At 36.8% G+C, this 26732-nt stretch overlaps 1 protein-coding gene across 1 annotated transcript in view; it reads right to left on the bottom strand.

Moving 5' to 3' along the window:
- Positions 1 to 26732, bottom strand: part of DCDC1 (doublecortin domain containing 1) — a 520443-nt gene that overhangs the window by 174859 nt on the left and 318852 nt on the right. Inside the window, 3 exon segments of the mRNA XM_053562883.1 lie at positions 9841 to 9998; positions 10396 to 10530; positions 24624 to 24684. Of these exon segments, the coding sequence (XP_053418858.1) occupies positions 9841 to 9998; positions 10396 to 10530; positions 24624 to 24684 (354 nt within the window).

Genomic DNA, 26732 nt, shown 5'->3' with positions numbered 1-26732 from the left:
CCAGGGATACAAGACTGGTTTAATATACATAAGTCCATAAGCATTATTCACCATATCAACAGAAGACTAAGACCACATGATCCTCTCAATAGATGCAGAAAAAGAATTTAATAAAATCCAGCATCCTTTTCTAATTAGAACACTGAAGAGTTTAGGCATAGGTGGCACATTTCTTAAACTAATCAAAGCTATCTATGACAAACCCACAGCTACTATCTTACTGAATGGAGTTAAACTGAAAGCTTTTCCTCTTAGAAGTGGAACAACATGGTTGTCCTCTGTCTCTATTACTATTCCACGTAGTGCTGAAAGTTCTAGCCAATTTTAGGCAAGACAAGGAAATAAAGGGCATCCAAATGGGAGCAGAGGAGGTCAAACTCTCTCTCTCGCTGATGATATGATCTTATACTTAGAGAACCCCTTAGAGAACCCTGGAAGTCTTCAAAAAATACATAATGTCTCAGAATATAAAATCAATGTCCACAAGTCAGTAGCCTTTGTATACTCCAACAACAGCCAAGATGAAAGGCTAACTAAGGACACAACTCCCTTCACCATAGCCCCAAAGAAAATGAAATACCTAAGAATATACCTAACAAAAGAGGACCTCTATAAAGAAAATTATGAAATCCTAAGAAAGGAAATAGCAGAAGATATTAACATATGGAAGAACATACCATGCTCATGGCTGGGAAGAATCAACCTTGTTAAAATAGCTATACTTCCCAAAGTAATCTACCAATTCAACGCCATCCTGTCAAAATACGAACATCAGATTTACAAGACTTGGAAAAAATGATTCTTCAGTTTGTATGGAACCAGAAAAAAAAAACCCGTATTGCTAAGGCAGTTCTTAGTAATAAAAACAAAGCCAGGGGTATCACCATACCAGATTTTAGGCTGAACTACAAGGCAATACTGGTCAAGACAGCATGGTACTGGCACAAAAATAGAGACATAGACATTTGGATCGAATAGAAAACCAGGAAATGAAACCAACAACTTACAACCACCTAACCTTCAATAAACCAAACAAGAACATCCAGTAGGGGAAAGACTCCCTAGTCAATAAATGATGTTGGGAGAACTGGATATCCACATCTAAAAGACTGAAACTGGGACCTGCACTTTTCTCTACTCACAAAAATTGATTCAAGATGGATAAAGGACTTAAAATTTAAGGCATGAAACAATGAAAATCTTCAAAGAAAGAATAGGAAAAACACTGGAAGATATCAGCCTGGGAAAAGACTTTATGAAGAAGACTGCCATGGCAATTGCAATAACAACCAAAATAAATAAATGAGACTTAATTAAACTGAAAAGCTTCTGTACAGCCAAGGAGACAACAACCAAAGAAAATAAACAAACTACACAATGGGACAGGATATTTGCATATTTTGACTCAGACAAAAGCTTGATAACTAGGAGCTATAGAGAACTCAAATTAATCCACATGAAAAAAGCCAACAATCTCATATATCAATGGGGAAGAGAAATAAACAGAACCTTCTCTAAAGAAGACAGACGAATGGCTAGGAAACATATGAAAAAATGCTCAGCATCCCTGATTATTAGAGAAACGCAAATTAAAGCCACCTTGAGATATCATCTAACCCCAGTGAGAATGGCCCATATGACAAAAATCTCAAAACTGCAGATGCTGGCGCACATGTGGAAAGAAAGGAACATTTTTCCACTGCTGGTGGGAATAGTTTTCACTGCAAACTAATACAACATTTTGGGAAGGAAGTATAGGGAAACCTCAAAGAACTCAACCTAGACCTCCCGTTTGATAGATAGAATCCCATTACTGGGCATCTATCCAAAAGGGGAAAAAAAAAAACAAAAAACTTTTATTATAAAGACACTTGTACTAGACTGTTTATCCCAGGTCAATTTACAATCGTCAAAAAGTGGAAACAGCCTAAATGTTCCCCAACCCAGGAATGGATTGGCAAGCTGTGGTACATGTATACCATGGAATACTATTCAGCCATTTTAAAAAATGGAGATTTTGCAGCATTTGTATTAACCTGGATGGAGGTGGAACACATTATTCTTAGTGAAGCATCACAGGAATGGAGAAGGATGAATCCTATGTATTCAACTTTGATATGAGGCCAATTAATGACAATTAATGATACAGTGGGGGTTGGGGCAAGGGGAGAACAGAGAAAGAGAGAATATTGGTGTATTGTTTTGTGTGTTCCATGGATTCCCTTGTCTCTAACTCATAGGATGGCCTAGATGGAGACTTATGGACAAAAAAGAATGAGCTCATGACAATATTATTATTCAAGATAATTGGAGGGAAGAGAAATAATATAAAATAATAAATCCAAGAGAAGGCAAGGAGACAGAAAGAGAAAAGAGAACACAGAATAGATGGAATACATAGAAATGAAATATTAACACGTTAGATTTAAATGAAATATTAACATGTTAGATTTAAATACCAGTAATTACATTATAGGTAAATGGAAAAATACTTCAATTAAAAGACACAGACTGTCATATTGCATTAAAAAAAATTACTTTCATGCAAAACACTCCAGTATTAAGTTTAAAAGTAAAAGGATACAAAAATATATTACACTACCACTGACCAAAATGTTGGGACCACTATATTTAACATAAGACAAAGGAAACTTTAAGGGGTGGGGGCATTTCCTAAAAACATAATGTTTAATTCACCAGAAAGATATAATTATTCTAAAATTTCATGTGCCTAATAGATAGTCTCAAATTATAGGAAACAAAAATTCATAAAATTCAAAGGAGAAATGGACAAATCTACACTTATAGCAGATTTTAACCAGATCTCTCTCAGTAAGTAATATAACAAGATGAATCCGTAAGTACCTATGAAATTTGAAAACACATTTATTAAACTTAATCTAATTGGCATATTCAGAATACTGCACCCCAAACTTCAGAATAAATATCCCTTTCAAGCATATACTATCACTTATAAAAATTGTCCATATGCTAGATGGGCCATAAAGCAAATCACAACAAATGTCAGATTTAAATTATACCAAAAATGTACTTCAAACACAGCAAAATTAATTGAGAACATATAAACCTGAAATATTTCATATATTTAAAAGTTAGTATATACACTTCTAAACAATGTATGGATAAAAGATATGTGTATAAATGGAAATGATAATGAAAATATAAAATATTAAAATTTGTGGAATGAAGCTAAAGCCATGCTTAGAGGTAAATTTACAGTGGATCTGACAGGTGATGTTTCATTTAACTTAGTGGAATGGGAAAACACCAAAGAATTACAAACAAATGAGTGAAATGTTCAAGGTCATTCTTCACAACCATACTACGAGGGAGAAGTGTCCAGGATAAACAACCTTGTGTCTGCAATAACACTCACCACGCTCTCTTAATTGTAATGGCCTGTTTAATATCTGTCTCCTCTGTCAGATTCTGTGTCTTGTCAATACTATATCTCCAGCATCTAGGATACCCTACCATGGTGCTTACAACATAGAAAATGATCAATAAATATTTGTGCATTAATAAAGGATGAGAGAAATAGGGGGCTGTAGAACTTGATTAGAAAGCCATTGGAATAGCTGGGCTTAGTTCTGGATTGACATATAAGTAGGTCATAGAGTTACAGTTGTCCAGCAAACAGAAGGATCTAGAAATGTACATATGAATGCTTAAGCTAGATGCTCTCTTCATTTACTTATTTCCATTAATCATACTGCTTAATTCATTTGCTTGTTCATTCATTCAACAACTTTGTATTGAGTACCTATGATATACCAGGTATATTCCGGCACGGGAAGTATAGATGTGAATAAAACAAAGTTCCTGCTGAAGTGGAACTTACATTCTAATTGGGCAATTCAGACAGGGACAAGTAAAAATAAGTGCCTTGAAGAAAAATAAAGTAGAGAAATAGATGACAGGGTATAAGCAAGCCTCCATGTCTGAGAAACTGCTATGAAGCCAAGATGACTGGAGCAGAGGAAGGGAGGGGAATGCTCATTAGAGGTACCGAGGTACCGTGAGCCTGGTAAAGTAGGACCATGTAGCATAAAGACTTGGGTTTCACTCTAAAGAAAATAAAAAGGTGGGCGGCGCCTGTGGCTCAGTCGGTAAGGCGCCGGCCCCATATACCGAGGGTGGCGGGTTCAAACCCGGCCCTGGCTGAACTGCAACCAAAAAATAGCCGGGCGTTGTGGCGGGTGCCTGTAGTACCAGCTACTCGGGAGGCTGAGGCAAGAGAATCGCTTAAGCCCAGGAGTTGGAGGTTGCTGTGAGCCGTGTGATGCCACGGGCACTCTACCCAGGGCCATAAAGTGAAACTCTGTCTCTACAAAAAAAAAAAAAAGAAAAGAAAAGAAAAAGGCATTGAAGGATTTAAGCTGAGGACTCCCATGATCTGACTCAGGAATATAAAGGGACCACTCCTTTCATGCAGTGGCTGACACCTATAATCCCAAGGCTTTGGGAGGCTAAGGTAGGAGGATCAACTGAGGCCAGGAGTTTGAGCCTGGGCACCATAGTGAGACTCCGCCTCTACAAAACATAAGAAAAATTAACCAGGCATGGTGGTGCCTGCGTTTAGTCCCAGATACTCAGGAGGCTAAGGCAGGAGGATTGCAGGAGTCCAGGAGTTTGAGGCTTCAGTGAGCTGTGATCAAACCACCGCACCACTCCAGCCTGGGCAAGAGTCAGACCCTATCTTTAAAGAAATAGGATCACTCTGATTATCATATAGAGAATAAACTATACGAAGGTGAAGGTAAGACAACTTAGGAAGCTAACCTCTGAGTCATTTTGACTGCTTGCACTCAGCGCTTATCCAAGTCCATCTACTGTAACTTAATAATATCTCTGCCACCCAGCTGTTTCTTTCCCAGTCACATTACCCAATCCAGAACTCACTACATACTGCTTTCTCTACTATAATACTAGACACGCTAGTTTAGGGGCTACAAGTTTGAAGAGGGAGGAGTAGGGGTTCCCAATCATCCTTTAAATAGTTCTAGTACCAATACTGAATAGAACAGAAAGATAAATAGTACATTATTAAAAATAGAAATTAAGTGGCACAGTTGAAGAGTTGGGTATGTCGTGGCAGCCAATAAGAACAAAAATTAAAATGCTTACTTAAAAGTCTTTGATGATTTCTGAATTAATGCATATTTGTAGACATGAACCTAATTCTTTAGAATGTTTGATCCTGAATTTGTTCAAAAAAGCAGGTGCAAGTACATAATTTGTTCACTTTATTTTAATTCGCACACAACATATGGATATTAATTTTCAGAATATACCAAAACTCAGACAGATGACAATATCAGCCAATAGTAGGATATTTGAATTTTATATTAAAGACCAAAATTATGTCTTCACATCTCTGGAACACACACTAATTTCATGTTCTTAAATACAGTGCTATATTCTTATATACAGGATAAAAAAGCTAAAAGCAAATGTTTAAAGCTGAGCATCTTTAATAACTAAGAGAAGTAGGGGCGGCGCCTGTGGCTCAGCGGGTAAGGGCGCTGGTCCCATATGCCGGAGGTGGCGGGTTCAAACCCAGCCCCGGCCAAATTAAAAAAAAAAAAAAAAAAAATAACTAAGAGAAGTAATGTAATCTAAAATGGGATTTTATTCCTAGAAAGTATAATTAGATTTAATGAACTTCAATAGCAATTATATTAACATTTACCATTATTGGTAGTTCTAGAAATAAGAATTGGGGCTGTGGCAATTTAAACAATTTACTTTCCTTAAAAAAGACAGAGTCTAACTATTACCTACAAATTCACTTCTCTATAATAATCATGTTGATATTTACTGAACAAAAATGAGGAGAAAGTCCAAAGCAAATAATATGGTTACAGATTACTATAACTAAATGCAAAACTATATAAATGAGTTAATAGGACAAAAAAATCATACACTACTGAATAATCAAGAAAATCAGAATATGACTCTCAATAATTTTTTTACAATTTATAATTATATAGATGTGACTGTCATATATCTGCAGAATATTTTCTTATTACCATAGATTTACTTTTTTTGCAAGGCAGGAGACTATAATAGTTCCTTTAGCTAGCTAGTGCATCACAAATCTGTTACTAAGAGAGAAAAACCTTGAATACAGGAAAAAAAAAGTCACTTCTTTCAAGCCTTATTTCTTCTATTTTATAAAAAAAAAAGTCCTTATAAAAATCAACCAATTTGAATTTATATTCTTTTGAATTGGCAAATAAAGTGAAAACCATACGCTTAGCGTTTATTCCATGCCAAATGTAGCCAGACATCATAATAGCAAAGGAACTGATCTTACAGCAATTATAAAAATGTAAATAAGGCTTTAAAACTGACTCAGGAATTATATTTTATAAATGAAGCTTTGATTTTAATTTAAACAATTCTCTTAGGGCATGATATGCATTATTCAAAATGTTCTGCTTTCATTACGATTGAAATAGTACTTATCCTTCAGAAAACCAGGGAACAGAAACACCTGTTTCTGATCAAATTACAGCTCCTAATAATTATAATAATTGTATTAGAAGATTAACTTTAAAATGTAAACATCACAATATATTTAAATTATTAGAGGTTTATTTATAAGTTATCAGTGGAAAATGTGAAATACAATGTAATATACCCTTACCTATTTTAGTCCAAATATTCTTACTAGTAAAGCATATATCAAGTGTCTATATTAAAAATGCTTTTCATAACATATTGTTTTCTTTCTTTTGTAAATATAATATTTTATTATTAAAATTTGGAAAACAAACTACAAAAAAATGTAACAGGTTAGCAATGACTGTCAATATGTTGATATATTTCCTCCAAAACCCCTGCCCATCTGATTGGCTATCTATTTGTTTCTATTGTTATTTATATTAAATTAAGATAATACTAAATATTTTATAACTTGCTTTTTTATTAATATTAAAACTCATGAGTCATTTTAATAGAAAAAAATCAAAGGACTTTTCAATATATGTTCTTTTTTCAAAGTGTCAGGTACATGCCAAGTTGAGTCATGAAGAGAAATGTCAGTGTGATCTGTGGCAGCTGCTGGCTTCCCTGGGAAGGAAGGGGCTGGTTAGGAGTACAGTAGCCAGTAAACCTCTCAGCACTCCACAAAGTCACTAGTGGGAAAAGAACAAAGGCCTTTCCAATGCAGCTAACACAGATGTGCCCAAAGGCAAACTGTCAGAAACAGTTAAGGTGACAGCTACTCACAGTTCATTATCTCCTTCTCACAGGTCACTGGGTGACAAGCTGGGTCAGCATGCTTTGTTGGCTGGCCCAGTCCTTCCCCACCCTCTGTTCAATTTAAATAAGGGTAAAGGACTCCTTTAGATAAACTAACTTAAACACGCACATTCCAGACACTGAAATACCAGAATATGACATTCATTTTACTTTGGACCAAGCTTAGCATTCAATGTACACATAACTTTCTTTGTCCAAACAAGGAGAGAAGCACATTTCTAAACTTCATTGGTAGAAAGAGCAAAAATATTTTGTTAAGCTGTATGTAAAGCAAACAAGAAAATACAATCTTCCATGAGTTAAGAACCTTACTCGGAAGTCCTCATATAGTTAGAGTATTTTTTTCTTCAATGAAAAAATGAATTTTTCCATGCCACGAAAAAAGAAAGGATCAATGAACAGGTTGCTTTTCATAGTGTTTCAAACGTAAATTAAATGAAATGACTGTGTAGATGGGAGAGCCTTGTTTGGGGTGATTATTTTAGAGACAGTGTGTATGCAAGCATGCATGTGTACACATTTGAAGAGGGAAGGAAACAGAATCTCATCTACTATGATCAATTGTAGGGGAGAACATAGAAAAATCTCTGTGACCTAAAGAGAGGGGAAAAAAGAGGTAGAAATAATTGCTAGATCCTAAAACATAAACCTAGAAGAATGCTCACTAAGAAAAGGCCCCTGGTTACTTTCTTATTAAATAAAATCCCAAATACACTTGCCAGTCAATTCCTATTGACTAAAAAACACAAATCTAAATACAACTTTATTAAAAATTATTTTCTGTCTCTACTTGTTTTCAGAATATCTTTCCAACTACCATGTATTGAGTGCTTACTATCTTCCTGGAAATTTAAAGATACTTCATTTAATTCTAACAACTCAAATAGACATCATGATATGTTAGCTGATATTAACCCGTTAACCACCTTTTTTTTTGCGGGGGGGTCTCACTTTTCCTTATATTATATGCCTTTCTTCCAACATTCAAGCATTAGGTTGTATGGCAAAAAGAATGCAAAAAGTCAAATCCCCACGCCATCCAATGCTCTGGACCCTCACAGAAAATCTGTCCAAGCTGGAAAAGAGAGAAATCACAGGGAAGTGAGTTACCATTGGAGCCAGGACAAACACAGAGATCCCATACAGGGCTGAGGAATTTGAGTCAATGTAACTGTGTCTCTTTCTTGAATAGAGTTCAGGATAAGAGCCCAGGTTAATGACAAGCCACAAAATACTCTCAAAAAGGGTAGAGTAGAAAAGGAGTGATTTTAGATAGGTCAACAACATCTGTACAATGAGTTCCCCAGCACTCCTTGAGTTTCTATTTTAGATGAAAATATTAGACTATTGTGAAGAGACCTTTATTCCAATGATGTAGAAAGGCAAAGAGTGTGCACAGGGGCCTGGCTATGTGGCTGTGCAGCCTTGTGGTCCAGCTGTGGAGCATCAGTTTGTTGAGAGCCCTGTGCATGATTAAAAAATAAGTAGCAGAGAAAAGAAGACTTAAAACCTACATTTTCATACTGCTCAGGATACTCCCATGCTCTGATATAGTAAGGCACTAAATTTGTTACTTACTTTGTCTGTATTCTATCTTCCAAACAACAAGTCTAAAGGATTTGAGGTTTAAATAATAAGTTAAAGAGATAATAAATTGAACAGTGATCTTTAATATAAGACAATAATATTACCTTCCTATAATAATCCCAGGTGGGAATATGTAATTTAAGAATATAAAGTAGCTTTTTGTTGAAAAACAAAGTCAAGTTTTTTTCTCCTTTTTTCATGCAAGTGATATTTCTGTCTATAGTTAGTATATTTAAGTAGAGGAGTTCCCTTAAACTTTAATGAGTATGATAAAAATTACTTTATCCTTTAAAAATAGTTCCATAAATAGCATTTCCAAACAGTTACTGATTAAAATTACAGTTTATAAAGTCAGTCAGTAATTTACAGATATATAACACCAAATGAAACAAAATAATGATAATAACAATAAACTTCGGCATCCAATTAAATAAAGAAATAGTTTATATTTTTCAACCCAGGATCATTTTCAACCAGTTAGCAAAATCACTGATGTTACTTTTATTTTAGTAATAGAAAAGGTGTTGATTTGTTACGCCATCATTGCTTCAGACCATCTTTTGTGGATTTACCCTTGAATGCAAATGTAATGTTCTCCTCATGAAAAAATAAAAGGGATTGCTCACAGTGATGGCTTTCTTAAAGACTACTTGGTGTTTCCACAATTGGATATATGCTCAGGACTGCCTTACTTAAATATGTTATTTCAGAGTATTTTAGTAAGATCCTAGGACAGCAACCCATCCTAAAGGTACTTATAAATAACGACATACAGTACATCTTGACCAAAATACACATAAATGTCACCTCTCTTCATCAAATGTGACCCAAAAACTACTATGCTGGAAAGCCAAAGGGCTTTTGAGATATTTCAATAATCTTCAAGAAATTATTCTTACATGAAACTGAAGGAAAACATCGAATGTCATTGAGCAATAAAGCTCAGCTCTGTCAGGGCCTTACCTCTGAGAAGAAGCCTTAGGATGTTTCTCTTCCAGTTTCCTCACTAGTGCCACTGTCAGCTGTCCTGCCTCCTCAAGAGAACCTTCTGGCATTAAATGGGTGTCTGGGGTTTCTGGCAGTTGCGTCACAACAGAATTGCTGGCACTCTTTTGCAGAACCTTATAAATGAAATAGGGGAATAATGTAGCTAATTTTCATTGAGTAGAAATATTTAAACTGGATATGCCAAAAATAAAACATTGTACTTTTCATGGTCACGTTGGTCTTCAAACAAAACATAAATCATTTGTACATGGCCAGAACAAAAGAAGGCAGTCCTAATAAAAAGCGAGGGTATCACCATCTATTTAATAAAATAATGTTCATATAAATATGTAGATGTTTACATAAATATAAATGTGCACATAGATATTATATATATGATCTAAACAATCAATAACATTAAGATAAACTCATGCTTGCCTCATGAAAGTGACTTGAACATTTTTTTTTTTCTCTTTTCAAAACACAGTTTAGAGATCTGTTTCTGTCTTGCCTCTGGCTCACCTCACTGACCTCTTCCGCTAAGTTTCTGCCACGTTCCTGATGATCAGTGGTCCAGGCGCCATGGTGAATGTGATACTCTATCTGGGTCACATCCACTTGTGCATTTAGCTCCTCTAGGTAAGTCAGAACAAACTGAGGATAAGCCTGTAAAAAAGGAAAACATAAACAGGACTGCCACCCTTATAAGCGATAGTCAAAGATCTGTCCAACTGAAAAGAGAGAAGGATAAATTATGAAAAGGTCTGGTTAATAAACATCACACTTTTTATTATCAATTTCAGATCAAAATCAAGCCAAATTACTTTAATCTGAAAACCTTGATTTCTCACACTCAGTAATACACATTTAGGGTTCTGGAGTGCTTTATATTTTTTAACATAGATATTTAGGTTATATTTCCTAAAAAAGTTAAAAGTTATTCAGCATTTCTTTCCCTAGAAAAATATAAATCAATCTGAAGATGCTGCATACTTAGTATGGTTCCAATATATGACATTCTGGAAAGGCAAAATCATAGAGAACAAAAAATTACTGGTTTCCAGGGTTGGGGTAGTGGGATAAACAAGTAGAACACAGAAGATTTTTATGGAAGTTAAACTATTCTGTATGATACTATGATGGTGAAGACATGTCATTATACATTTGTTCAAACACCTAGAACATACAATACCAAGAGTGAACCCTAATGGAAACTACAGACTTTGGATGAGAACCATGGTCAGTTTAAGTTCATCAATTGTAACAAATGTACTTAGTACTCTGATACAGAATATAGATAGTGGGGGAAGGTATATATTTGTGGGGCAGGGGACATATGGGAACTTCTTGTACTTTACACTGAAGTTTTCTGTGAACCTAAAACTTCTCTAAACAGAGAAAATCTATTTTTTAAAAAAATGTAAGAGACTCTACCAAAAGGACAAGTGACAAAAGAAAAATAGATGAATTGTACTACATCAAAATTAAAAATTTTGTGCTATCAAAGAAAGTGACAAGACAATCTACAGAATATGAGAAAATATTTTCAAATCATATGTCCAATAAGGGATGTGAACCCAGAATTTATAAAGAACTTTTATACTCAATAATGAAAAGACAAAAACCCAATAAAAATATGAGCAAAGGATCTAAGTAGACATTTCTGCAAAGAAGATATACAAATGGCTAACCAAGAACAAGAACAGATGTTCAACATCAGTAGTCCTTAGGAAAACACAAATCAAAACCTCAATGAGATAACACTTCATAACTACTAGGATGACTATAGTCAAAATGGCAGGGTAAAAAGAGTTGGCGAGGATGTGGAGAAGTTGGAACCCTCACATGTTGATGGTAAGAATATAAAAAGAACAGCAGTCATTCCCCAAAATGTTAAACATGGAGTTATCCTATGACTCAGTAATTTCATTTCTAACTCCATACCTATGAGAAATGAAATCATATACCACACACACAAACGTCTGCACCAATGTTCATAGCAACATTATTCATAATAGTCAAAATAGTGGAAACAAATGAAATGCTCATCAACTGGGATCAAATGGGAGGTCTAGCTTGAGTGCTTTGAGGTTTCTCCATACTTCCTTCCAGAAAGGCTGTACTAGTTTGCAGTCCCAACAGCAGTGTAAAAGTGTTCCCTTCTCCTGCAATCCCATTACTGGGCATCTACCCAGAAGGAAAAAAAATTCTTTTATCATAAGGACACATGTACTAGACTGTTTATTGCAGCTCAATTTACCAAATCGCAAAAATGTGGAAACAGCCTAAATGCCCACCAACCCAGGAATGGATTAACAAGCTGTGGTATATGTATACCATGGAATACTATTCAGCTATTAAAAAAAATGGAGACTTGGGCAGTGCCTGTGGCTCAGTTGGTAAGGCGCTGGCCCCATATGCCGAGGGTGACGGGTTCAAACCCGGCCCTGGCCAAACTGCAACCAAAAAATAGCTGGGCGTTGTGGCGGGTGCCTGTAGTCCCAGCTACTCGGGAGGCTGAGGCAAGAGAATCGCTTGAGCCCAGGAGTTGGAGGTTGCTGTGAGCTGTGTGAGGCCACGGCACTCTACCGAGGGCCATAAAGTGAGAACCTGTCTCTACAAAAAAAAAAAAAAAAATGGAGACTTTACATCCTTTGTATTAACCTGGATGGAAGTGGAAGACATTATTCTTAGTAAAGCATCACAAGAATGGAGAAGCATGAATCCTATGTACTCAATTTTGATATGAGAACAATTAATGACAATTAAGGTTATGGGGTGGGGGGAGGAAAAGCAGAAAGAGGGACGGAGGGAGGGGGGTGGGGCCTTGTGTGTCACACTTTATGGGGGCAAGACATGATTGCAAGAGGGACTTTACCTAACAATTGCAATCAGTGTAACCTGGCTTATTGTACCCTCAATGAATCCCCAACAATAAAAAAAAAAAAAGGAAAAAAAAGAACAAAAGGTGTGCAGAGGTCCTCAAACTTTTCAAACAGGGGGCCAGTTCACTGTCCCTCAGACCATTGGAGGGCCAGACTATAGTTTAAAAAAAAAACTATGAACGAATTCCTATGCACACTGCACATATCTTATTTTGAAGTAAAAAAACAAAATGGGAACAAATACAATCACATCAACTCATGTGGCCTGCGTGCCATAGTTTGAGGATCCCTTGAGCCAATGTACCCATTTCTGATAAAAATAAAAGTTGATTTTATATGTTGAAAAAAAAAAAAAGAAAAGAAATGCTCATCAACTGGTAAATGGATAAAACAGGTGATGTTTCCCTACAATGAAATAGTATTTGACAATAAAAAGAAATGAATTACTACTGCATGCTATAACACAACACAGATAAATTCAGAAAACATTATGCTAAGTGGAAGAAATCAATCATAGTTGACCACATATTAAATGATTCCATTTATATGTAATGTCCAGACAAGACAAATCTATAAAGGTAAATAGGGCTGTGGGGGTTGCGGAATAGACAGAGAAAGGAGATTAAGTGTGAATTATAAGGTGTCTTTCAGGGAGGGCAAAAATGTTAAAATCTAAAAATTAGATTGTGGTCATAGACACACAACCCTGTAAATATACTCAAAAATGCTGAAGGATGCAGTTGAAATGGATGAATTGTATGGTATGTGAACTATATTTCAATAAATATATTTTTAATGTTAGGGATTAAATTTACATGTTTCAATGTAATAAATTTTTCAATTTAGAAAATGAAAATATAAAGCATAACTTTAAACCACAGAGTAAATAAAAAGAGAGATAAGAACCAAATAGGTCAGGAAGAAAGAAAAAAGATGCAAATTAAAAGCATAGTAAACAGAATTTTTTTGTTCAGTTAATCAATGAGCTTCTTAACTGTGTAATTTCTTTCTATTTTATTGATAGATATTAGTTGTACATATTTTGGAGATACATGGGATATTTTGATATCTGTATGTAAGGTTTAATGATCAATTCGGGGTAATTGGGATATCTAACACCTCAAAAATTAAATTAGTGAAAAAAATTAAATTAGTGAAATTTTAAACGTTCATTCCCTTTGACTTAAATAATATGCATATCTACAAAGATGCCTACTACAGCACTGTGTATATTTGCCTTAATGTGCATTACCAGGGAAATTTTAAAAGATAGCATAGAAGTGAATATCAGTTATGACAAAATGACTACAGAACATTATCAGATGGAAAAAAGTAGGTAACAAAGTAGGATGTATAGTTTTCTGTGTATGTGTTTATCTAATTAATCAGAAATGATATACTAGCAAAGATAATATTTGAGGAATAGGTTTAAAGGTACTTTTGCTTATTATTTATTTAGTTCTAAATTGTTGGAGGGTTTTTCCCAAACTAACACATACAAATTTTATTATTTAAATGGGAACCATACTCTGTACACAAATATATGCATGATTTGGAGGAATATATAAAAAGCCTTAAAAGTTATTGTTAGTGAATAACTCTGGGAAATGGGATTAAGTTTTTAGAAGAAGAGACTTTATTTTTCATTAATATATTTTTTCTAATATTAATTCTTATGTAAAAGTATTACTTTTATAAAAATTAATACTTAAAAAAGATCCGATTGAAATAGTGGTTTTACTGCACATGTCAGTCAGATCATCTTAAAGAGTTTTTTTTTTTTTACCTTTTGTAGAGACAGGGTCTTGCCCTGTTGTTGCTCAAGTTGGAGTACAAAGGATTTGGTCTGTAAAATTTGGATGCAGTCAAAAGGCCACACTCAAGGATCCCAAGGCCACCTGTGGCCTGAAAGCTGGATGTTCCCCATCCTGGGAGAGAGTCAACAGCCTAATCTTTCAACTTTTCTTCCCTTCAACCGCATCACCCTAAATTGAACGCTAATGTCTACACCTCTCATTATTTTCCAAGTCCATCAGGTCTTTGGGCTTCATTACATTCTTCTCATTCTAATCGATTTTTTACCATTAGAAGGTAAGTTTTAACAACAACAAAAAAAATCTTAGATCACATTATTCCCACCTCAAAACCATCAAATAGTACACTAGTCCATACTGATTAAAATCCTACAGTCCGATTCTGGTTTCAAATTCCAGTTTGAGTAAGTGCCACCTCCATAACAGAGAAGTTTCTCCAGTAAAGACTGAGTAGGCGCATGCTCAGAATTGACCACATTCGATCTCAGGATACAATGACAACTTTCTGGTTGCTAAAGGAACCTAACCCATTTGAGATTTTTACACCATAATAGGACGAGGGAATCATCGTCACCGTTCCCACGATGTTCCTTCCATGCACATTAGGAAGGCTTCATATTTGATCTAACTTCAGTGCACACAAGAGTGTTTGTCTTCTAGGGAAGTATGTGGTACAGCAGGCAAGTTAGCAGAATGTCACTTGGAATTTTAAACTCTGGATATTTTACCTCTCCCTGGTCAATACGATGACCATGCATGACTTCTCTATTTTTCCTGATTATAAATGCTTGTTACAGAAAACTTAGAAAATATTGTCCATCCTCCTACCATCTATTTCATGTATAAACTTCCAGTTTGCATATGTGTGTATATACACCTATATTTATATACCTATAAATATATAGATACATATATATCTATAGACACACATATATATCTATATATACACACAGTACAATATAAATAAATAATTTTCTTTCTCTTTTTTTTTTTAGCTAGTCAAGCATGGTTGTAGAGGGAATAATATTGTTTTCTTACTTGATTTTCCTCAATTAACATTAGCATTTTCTTCTGTCATCATAAATTATTCTACATCATTGTGGTGCCAACATTTAGTATTCATTTATAATAAAGACATGCCAGAATACATTCATACAATCTCATTATTGATTACTTAATTTGTTTTCAAATTTCACCTTTCCACACAATCCTACAATGAGCATCCTTTAAGATGTATTATGGTGCCTACTACTGATGAATTCTTTCGGGTAAGTTGTAGTAAGTGGAATGTACGCATTTTTAAGGATTTTGATAAATAAAGCCAAACCGACCCTCATCGTTGTACCAACTTCTTAGATGGGAGCAAATGTTCCTTGCCTTTTTGTATTCATACTTTGTGTAGTCCCCTAACACATCAAAGCAGGGTTGGTCTATGGGACCCAGAGAATTTGGCAGAAGTGGTGGAAATGTAACTGGATGAAGAGGGTCTGGCTGCATGTCACTGTCAGCCAAATATAGAGATGGGGAATAAGTCCAACAATGTTTATTGTCAGAAGGCCAGTGCTTCTGGAGAACAGGGAAAGTAGTCTCTCAAATCGGTTCAATGTCGTTTACAATTCTGACAGTTTTTATAATGTAATACAAGGAAACAAACCTAGAAAAAATTAACTTTAAAGGAACTATCAAAGAAAACAACATACAGGCAGTCTTTCCTGTAACAAAGTAACGATCCTTAACATAAAAGAAACCTTTACTCTAACAATATACCAACACTTGTTGTCTAAGCGTTACTATCTCCCCCCAAAGTCTTTTGAGATAAACATCTCCTCACAATCACAGAGAACCCTTAGGTTGATAAACATGGAAGGTGCGTGGGGAGAGAATGTGGGCTCAGCAAACTAGGTCAGCTGCTGCTTCAGTTGGGCTTCTCAGACTGCAGCCTGCAGGCTGCTTTTCTGGCTTCAGAACTTCTGAGATTGGGTTGCAAGAGACACTTCAATTTCCATTTTGCTTTCTTGCTCTCACTTACTTTTTTGGTTCACTAATTCATGTTGGGAAGAGTGCTATGGAAAGACCCACAAGTCACAGAATTAATGCTTCTGGGCGACAGCTCCAGTGTGCTTAGAAGCAGATCTTCCAGCCCTAGTCGAGCCTCAGATATTTGCAACTCCAGTAAACACCTTGGCTGCCACCTCATAAGAAATGTTGAGTTAAAACTACCCAGCAAAGACACTTCAGCTTCCTGGCCCACACAAACTGCGAGATTAGAAAAGTTTGATGCTTTAAATTACTATTACTTTAAATTAAATTACTTTAAATTACTATGCTTTTGAGGTAATTTGTTAAGTAGTGATAGATAACTAATACTAACACAAAATGAATATGTTTCTCACATATTCATCAATTTTATCTTCCTGATTTTACACCTTCCTATTTTTAATAGGGAGAAAACAGTATCTCATCATTTTTCTATTATTTAATCTCTAGTGAAGCTAAGCTAAACTTTTCATTTGATTTGTGTCTTTTAATTTTTGCTCTGTCATGTATAAACCTTTGATCATTTTTCAATTGAAGTGCATTTTTTTTTCTACTGCTCCATCAGCTTTAATATACATCGAGAGGATTATCTCACTCTCTGATGTGTCTCTTGCAAGGATTTTCCATATTTGTCATTATTTCCCTGTTTACTTTTGCTTAAGCTGTTTTAGATTTAGGAGTTTTAAAATGCTTATATACTCAAACTCATTAGTCTTTTCATTTATGAATTCCATCTTTGTTTGCATACTTACAAAGATGTCTACTCACTACTACACTGGGTTAAATGCTTTAATCTATACCTTTTTCTATTCATGTTCAATATTTAAGTTTAAATTCTTAACTTTCCTAAAACTAGTGAATTGTATGAGAGAAAGGATGTAATGTTATTGTCTTTTTGCAAATAAGTGGAGGAATGGTTAACTTTGAAAATAAACAAAAGAAAAAATTATCCAAGTAAAAATAATATAACAAAATGCAATAAATGCACTTAAATTTGTTCATTACTATTATCATTATTAGCTACAAGTTATTGATCTGCTGTTATAGGCGGGAGTCTGTGCTAAATATACTTAGCATTTTATAGTATATAACTATATAGAGATAGATAGATCTCCACTTGCAGAGGAAGAATGTTAGGCTTACAAAAGGTTAAATGACTTACCTAAGCCTACAGAGCTAACAAGTGTCAGGGCCAAGATTAGTGTTAACATCCGAAAGCAAGCCAGGTGCCCGTAGCTCAGTGGTTAGGGAGCAGGCCACATGCACCAGTACTGGTGGATTCAAACTGGCCCGGGCCTGCTAAACAATGACAACGACAACAACAACAACAAATAGCCAGATGTTGTGGCAGGTGCCTGTAGTCTGAGCTAGTTGGGAGGCTGAGGCAAGAGAATCACTTGAGACCAAGAGATTGAGGTTGCTGTGAACTATGACACTACAGTACTCTACAGAGGGTGACAAAGTGAAACTCTGTCTCAGTTAAAAAAAAAAATCCTAAACCAGTAATTCTTCCTTTTTTTAAAAGAAATAAATAACATGAGCTACATTTGATCCAGCTGCAAATAATTATCAAATTATCCTCCATTTTATCCTTAACTAGATAGAAGCAGTTTCAGATATGACTAAATTTAGAGCTAATCAAGATTTCTAAACCTCTAACAGAATAAAATGCCTCATTAATAAATAGTTTTGCTCTGGGAATATAGATTAATTATTATAAAAATATCAGTGATTGTGTTTGGAAATAGAGTTTTATAATAGAATCAAAACTGTAACAGAGGAAATAGCCTAATGTTTGCTGTCTCTTTCAAATGTCCCCCATTGTTTTTGGAAATTGAAATCTGCATTCCTGCCTTGAGTGGTGGTCGTGAGGTAAGGGAGTGTTTTGTATTCTGTGCCCTACAGAGATGGGCCCGGAGACTGGCGCCTGGCCAACTGGCAGAGGTGTCAAGGTGTGTGCAGGCAAGCCTCCCAGATGGGTGGAGGTCACAGTTTTAACTTCAGCAGAAATGGGACTAAAATAATCATTAATTGTAGTTGAATGACAATAGGCCTTCCCTTTTATAAGCTCTGTGCTTCTGCTTATGGACTGGGTAAATTGGGTTTTAGGGACACATAGTCTGTGATATTTCTTCCATTGCCAGCAAAGTAATAAATTTTCCTCTCCTTCTTCTCAAAAACCACTTGTTTTTGTTTTTCTTATATGGCCTCAAGAATGAGTGCTGAAATTTCAGTAACAAAACCTTCTTTAAAGTAACCATGTTTGAAATATAAACATAGGCATCAGTAATAGTACTGTTGGGAATAATTAGAACATTATAAATTGGACGAAAAGGAGAAGTAAAAAGAACAGATGAGCAGAAGTAGATAATTAGGCATCTAAATGGAGAGAAGAAAAGGTAAAAAGGCATACTTAAACTTTGATTTTGCTCAGTTGAGTCAGGTATGTCTCAGAATTTACTCATCATGTAAAGGTACAGGCCAGACAGCTAGGGGGATATATTTTGGTACATTCTCAAAGTCCTGCTTTTATTTTTAACAATATGTACATGCTTCATTCTACCTGTGACTCCCTCATCAGCTACCTCGAGCTTCACTCTGGTTTAGGAATATAGTGGAGATCAGAATGGGAATGAGGGATGACTAAGGCAAAAGTCAGGGGGAATCTTGAACACAGTTCAATAACAGTGATTTTTAAAATGCTTTGACATTTCTTAGCTGTGCCAAATTCCTACTCATAAACAAAGATAATTATGTGTAGTCTTGGTTGGGTTAGTGTGAACTAAAATAAAATCCTAAGCACCCTGATGACTGCATGGATCCCCACTTGGCCAAGGAGACTCTAGAAAAATCTTAACACTGAATTCCCAGCCATGAAGGGAAGGGAGGTCAGACATGTCTGGTTATACCCACTCCCTTTTAGTTTAGACACAGTTGACCAGAATTAATGTTAAAACAGAAGTCATAACTGACAAAACAGACTCTTTGTCACAATAAGATACTAAATTATTAACATAACCTAAGGCCGTATAGAGCAAAGATTAAATTACCTGCAGACCATCATTTTGCTCAACAGATCACTTGAGTCAGTGTATTGCCCCTTGCCTCTGATTAACAGACTTCCTTATCTTAACACTCCAAGCTTTTAGACAAAAACGTTTTCCCCCCCGGCTCTGATACCCAGGCTAGAATGTAGTGGCATCATCATAACTCACTGCAACCTCAAACTTTCTGCCTCAGCCTTCTGAGTAGCTAGGACTGTAAACTCAACCACCATGTCAAGCTAATTTTTCTTATTTTTTGTACAGATGGAGTCTCTCCATGTTACCCTGGCTGGTTCTGAACACTTGGCCTCATGGGATCCTCCCAAAGTAATAGGATTACAAGAATGAGCCACTGTGTCTGGCCTAGACAAAGCTTCATTTCTTTAAGAAATTACAAATCAGGGAATCTTTGAACTCACCTATGACCTATAAGCCTCCACTTTGAGATGTCCTACCTTTTAGGACCAGAACAGAGTACATCTTCCATATATTGGTTTGTGATTTTACCTGCGATTTCTGTCTCTCTAAAATGTAGAAAACCAAAATGTAACCCAACTAGTTTGGGACTGCTTGCTTAAGGCTTCTTGTGTATGGCTCCCCAGGCCATGGTCATACATATTGGCTCAGTCTCTGGAAGCATGCAAAATAAATTACTATTGTTTATAAATTACCCAGTCAGTGGTAATTTGTTATAGCAGCATAAATGAAATTAAGACAGAAATTGGTACCAAGAAATGGGGTGTCGGTATAACTTACACCTGAAAATGTAGAGGCAGCTTTGGAACTGTGTAACAGGCAAGGGCTATAAGAGTTTTGGGGAGCAAGCTAGAAAAGTCCTATATTGCCAAGAACAGACCATAAAGGGAGATTCCAGGAGAACTCAGAAGAAAAGGGGAACTACAGACAGAGCCTAAATCTTGTTAGAGGTTACTTAAACAGTCATGAAGTAGGTTCTCTCCACCTAGGGCTGGACACAGACTCCATTTTCTGAGCCTAAGGAGTCTCATAAAAAAGTTTGACCAAGGTTCCATCTAAGCCACCACTGTCTAGGGGAGAACGGAACACTCAAAACATCTCCACATTCCTATAAAATGGCAGTTTTAAAATTAATTTCTGAAAAAAAATAAAATAAAATAAAATTAATTTCTGCCCACAGGCCTTTGGTGCCAACGGCTTTGACATATGATTTGGATATACGTTCCATTTCCCCAAACACCACTGCCTGCAGGGAAGGAGATAGGATTGGAAACTGTATATAAACCCCTAGACAGAAAGCCAAAGGTGACAACCCACTTGGGACCCCCTTCACTGTGCTGGAGGCTTTGCTTTCCTCTTACTTATAATAAAATCTTTCCTTTTGCTTATTTATGGTCCACAATTCATTTCCTAAGACCAAGAACCCAGCAAGGAAGTTCCATTAACAGTCACGTTCGGAATTGTAGGGAAGGAATCCTCATGATCCTGACAAGAGGACAGCCATTTTGGGAGACACCTAGTGAGAGAAAAAGCAGGCCAGAAACCAAACTGCATGATTACAGCAACCCCTTCCCCACACTCCTGGAATGCTTCAAGGCCAGTGTTCCTGGTAACCATCGGAACCAACAATCTCCTACCCTGGTCGTGGCTGACACTAGAGACAAAGCCCTGGTGAGAAGATTAAGACTTCTGTGGAAGGGACTAATTCTAAGATCAGTCCCTGACACAGCATCATTCACTGCAGAAAAAAGGATGACTTCCCTCACCTCTCATAACCCCCTCCTACATTCCAACTACACTAGTGAAAGCCTCTGAAAACTGTGTGAGAGGGAGCTCACTCCCAGTCAGACTCCACTCTGCTCTTTCTTTTTCTACTAAAGCCTTTCTAATCCTCCAACTGGCCTCCTCTTCTTTTTACAGACCCTTTCACCTGGTCCCCTCAAGAATATGGGTAGAAATATGGAAAGTAAAAACAATTCTGTTGAGATCTTGGAGAGAAATGAGGAATATCTTATTAAAATTGGAGAAGAGGCAATCCCTTTTACAAACTGGCAAAGAATTGGCTGAATTGTGCCCGTGAGCTTGGGCTTTGTGGATGGCAGAATTTAAGAGCAATGAACTAGGATATTTCAGCAGAAAAAAATATCTAAGCAAAGTGTGGAGGAAGCCACACAGCTTCCTTAGAGAGCTTATAGTAAAACTTGAGAAGAAAGAAACAAATTAAAAATAGAATTTATAACTACAAGGGAAGTAGAACTTTAAGATTTGGAGAGTTCTCAGCCTAGCCAAATTGTAAAGCAGCAAATTCAGGAGAAAATATCAAGGCTGTGGCCAAGCAAACATTTGTTAAGGAAGTTATTGTGCTAGAAGGAAGCCAAATGCTATTAATCAGGACAAGGGAAGAACAACCCAGAGGCATTTCTGAGATCTTGGTGGTTGTCCCATCCATCTTTGGCCTAGAGTGTCAGAACTCTGAGGGCAGAACAGTTCCAAGGGAGGTGCCCAGGGTGCCCCTGAGACCTCTGGGCAAACTGCCCAGGGCTATTGCAAGTCTGTTTCCTGCATTGAAGTACAGCATTCCCCACCCAGCCAGCAGTGTCTCAAGGGGGCCCTGGTGCAATATGAACCACACTGGCCTCTGTGCTGGATAATCTTGGGAGTGTCCCACAGTACTACCTCTGCAAGTACACAGAGTGTATGAACTGTATAGGCCTGTCTATCTCTGTTGAGGGAATTTCTTCCTGCAGTAGGTCCTTGGTCTTGGAGATTCGAAGAATGAACCCACAGAAACCACAGATCAGTGGTAAGATAGAAAGGAATACAGAAGGAATAAAAAGCACTAGAACTTCTGCAGAGAGAAAGACCCAAGTGGAAAGTCTCCCAGGGGTCTTCTGTCTAGAATGATATAAGGTTTGAGAAATATACTTGGCCAGGACTTGTCAGATGGAAGACACTTTTTCAATGTTGATGAGTATATTAACAAATGAATGCAATCCCTCCAGCCCTAGGCAAAACAGCAGTGAGTCCACTTCACAAGATACCCACCTTACATGAAATTGCCTAGGCCTAGGAAAGGGGGGGTCCCTGTCCATCCCTGAATGGGGGGAACCCTGTATCACTTCCACCTTGATTTTAAAATATGTCTCAGAGAAGAAGTATGTCTCTTCTGACCAGGCAGAAAACTGCCATGGGGCAGAGTTACCACAGAGTCTCCACTAAGACAATGACTAGTGGAACAGTGAGAGCAGAGCCACCCCCAACATCCCAGAACTGTACAGCCACTAGTGTGCAACTCCAACCTGGAAGAGGCACAAGCATGAGGTTCCAACCCATGAGATCTACAGTATGGCCTAAACACAGCAAATCCATGGGGTTGAGGCCCACCTGGAGACTTGGAGACCCAGTCTCCACCCAGTGTGTCCAGCAGGTGGGACATGGAGTCACAAAAGGTGATTCTCAGGCCTCAAGATTTAATGTTTGCTTTGCTGGGTTTGGGACTCAGAAACTTTTGGAATGAGAATATCTATGCTATGCACGTCCCACTACTATATTTTGGAAACATGCTTGATTTTGTAGGCACAAATCTGGACAGCAGCTTGCCTCAGAATGAATCACACCTTTGAGTCTTATCCATAACTGATTTAGGTGATAATTAAATGAGAATTTGGACTTCAGACTTTTGAGTTGGTATAGGAACAAGTTAAGACTTTGGGGGTTACTGGGACAGAATGAATGTATTTTGTATGTGAGCACATGAATTTGGGGGCCGGGTGAATCTTATGGTCTGAATGTGTTCCCAAAACTTGTGTTGAAACTTTGCCAATGTGATAGTATTAAGAGTCAGGCCTCTAAGGGTGGAGCCCTCATGGGTGGGATCAGGGTCCTTATCAAAGTCTTGAGAGGGTGTGTTCATTCCCTTCTGTCCCTTCTGCCATGGGAGGAGATGCAGAAATAAGATGCCATCCTGGAAGCAGAGAGCAGCTCTTACCAGAAACTAGACCCACTGGTGCCCTGATCTTATACTTTCTAGTCACCAGAACAATGAGAAATAAATGTGTTTTTTTTTTTATTAGTCTGTGGCATTTTGTTATAGTAACATAAGTAAAACTATGACACCACCCAAGAGAGATATGTTTAAGGAAAGCATTTATAAGAATGTGCCCCATTGGCAGCACTTTGTTTCAAAGCTGCCTACAGCAGGTGCCAGACAATGAAGGGGAGATTTGGAACTGAATGGCAGTCAATTCAGAACTGACACACTATGCATTATAGTCTGAGCAGTGTCACAAAAACAGGTGTGTTGAAATCCTAACCACTAGCACCTGTGAATGTGACCTTCTTTGGAATAGTTCCTTGCAGATAGTCAAGTTAATATTGGGGTCATTGAGGTGGGCCCTAATTCAATATGACAGATGTCCTTATAAAAAGAAGGAAATTTAGACCCAACCCAGAAGTTTGCCAACCCTACCATATAGTATTCCAATGAATATATACTATATACCACAATTTATTTATCCCTTCTAATGCTGACAAGCATTTGAGTAATCCACATTCTGAGGCTACTACAATTAGTCCTGCTATTAACATTTTAGGAAATATCTTGTCCTTAAGATGTGTCCATATCTCTGTTAGCATATATAACTACTTGGGGAATTGCTGGGCCATATAATCATGTTTAGCTTTGTTAGATACTGCCAGTTTTCCAAAGTTCCAATCATCTCATCATTTTAATGAATAACAAACTGATGGCCTGACATGCTGGGTCATATCACAACAGTGAATTGGGAGCAATTTTTTATGGTTTTGGAAAATTTGTGTTTTAAAATCTAATCAAACTAAATATCAAAGGAAAGTATTGAGTTAAATTCTAAACATCTAGGCACAGAGTGAAATGATTTGTGCATAAAAAGCATTTCTTGCTCTCAACAATAGACAGTACATTTCTTAAGAATCTGGGAATAGAAAAACTTAGGAATAAAAGCTGTAGCTTATAAAGTCCTTACCTTAGAATAAATGCAGCCATCAGTTCCAAACACCCACTTCTGGGATTCATCTCCTTTATGTCTGTAATGAAAATGTCATTTAGAGATTGACACCTTTTTTTCCACACAGAAACACAGGTTTTAAATAAAATGATTGTTTTCCATATAGCCTGGCAGGGGAACTGCCCACACTCTACCAAGGATTCTGCCACCATCGCTCCTATCTCAACAACTAAAGTGTTCCCTGAGACAACCAAATTCTCTGCTACAATGCTCTGGAACCCAAAGTGGTTCATGTGGGGGTGTGTGTGGGTGGGGAGAGGATGCATTACCAATAGCAACAGTGAATAGTTTTATGGAATAAATACAATTAGAATATTATAGAAATTTCTGCCCCACCCAGAAAAGATCCTTTATGAGACAGAAAGAGAGGGGCTTAATTAAATAAAAGGATTAAGAGACTATTATGGGAAAAGATACTATAGAAAATTAGGAATTTCAAGTATCTCCTTCTGAACCAACTAGAGAATTTTATTCGGGAATATCGTATTTTCTGAGCTAAATCTGTGTAAGAACAAAAACTAAAATGTGATGAAGCTAATCATGCCTAAATTAACTAATCATGTATGCATTAATATTTAGAAATCTTACAAAGGTAGGACAAATGGATTAAATTAAGTGTAACAGGATGTTAAGCAAGAGTTCTCCTGCTCCTGAGTTTGGACAGAAACATTAGAGGTTGAGAATAAGAGGTGTCAGGTGCTACGTGATCTGGACACAACACACAAAGGCAGCAGGTCACGACTAGTTCAGTACACACTAGTCTTCTGCCCACATCCAGTCTAGGTAAGAAAACATGAATTCTTGGGCATGTTGAAATGGGTGCTTGATAGCAACGGAGGTCTCCAGATCCCCACCCTCAGAGATTTGGGTTCTGAAGGTATGGACTCTCAGAAATCTACACTAACAGGTGTTTGCAAATGATTTCAATTATGAGAACTCTGGGGGATTTGGATGTGTTGTCTATGGACAAGACTTTAGAAAACACTGAACTAGAATATGAGAGCAGTAAGGAAAAGAAGGATAAAATGTTTAAAGTTGTGAAATAGTAAGAAATATATTATCTCTGCTGGGTTCCTGACATGAAGCTTCTAACTTTCTTGAAATTTCTTGGGTGACAGACATACCTTTTGTTCTAATGAAGGAACTATTGGCAGGCTCCTGGACTGGGATAGTCACCAGAAAGACCAAGCCATGATTACAAGCTTAGAACTTTCAGCCCCACCCCCACCCTCTCAGGAGGACAGAGCTAGACAAGGAGTCAATAATCAATCAGAGCTCCATAAAATACCCTGAAGTACAAAACTTGGAGAGCTCCATGTTGGTAAACATGTCCATCCATGGTGCACCCCAGCTTCACAGGGACAGAAGCGCCTGTGCTCGGGACCCTTCCAGACATGGTCCTATGTACCTCTTTATCTGTTCATCTGTATCCTTTATGATACCCTTTACCATAAATTGGTAAAAGTAAGTAAACATTTTCCTGAGTACTGTGAGCCATTCTAGCAAATTATCGAATGCCAGGGTCAGAGGAGCCCTGATTTATAGCTGGTTGCTCAGAAATGCAGGTAATAACCTGGGACTTCTGATTGGTGTCTGAAGTGAAGAAAATCTTGTGGAACTTAAACCTCAACTTGTGGGGAGCTAATACTAACTCCAGGCAGACAGTGTCAGAACTGAATGGAACCCAGCTGGTGGTCACAGAGAATTGAAGAATTGCTTAGTGTGAAAATAAAACCCACACATCTAGTGTCAGAATCAAGTATATAAAGTAGAGAAACAGTTTGTTTTTCCAATACAAAAACAGTATAAAAGAAGAAATAATTTGGTGATTAAATAAATGAATGGGGATATTATGGAATAGTCAGGGTAAAGAGAGGAACATGACATTGTTAAAAGAACATGAAATCAGTGGAGGAGAGGGGAGCAGAGATGTGAGAAAATCTAAAGAATTCTAATAACTTAAAATTTTTAATTAAATATTTTGCAAAGTGTAATTGATCTCTAAGCTAAGAGTCCTATTTTCAGGCTTTGACAAATCTTAATTGTTACTCAAATGATTTCAGCATC

Source organism: Nycticebus coucang, chromosome 14 (assembly GCF_027406575.1).
Source record: "Nycticebus coucang isolate mNycCou1 chromosome 14, mNycCou1.pri, whole genome shotgun sequence".
In the NCBI taxonomy this organism is placed as follows: Eukaryota; Metazoa; Chordata; class Mammalia; order Primates; family Lorisidae; genus Nycticebus; species Nycticebus coucang.
Note: the sequence above shows the minus strand (reverse complement) of the source record. Positions and strands in the feature narration are given on the sequence as shown.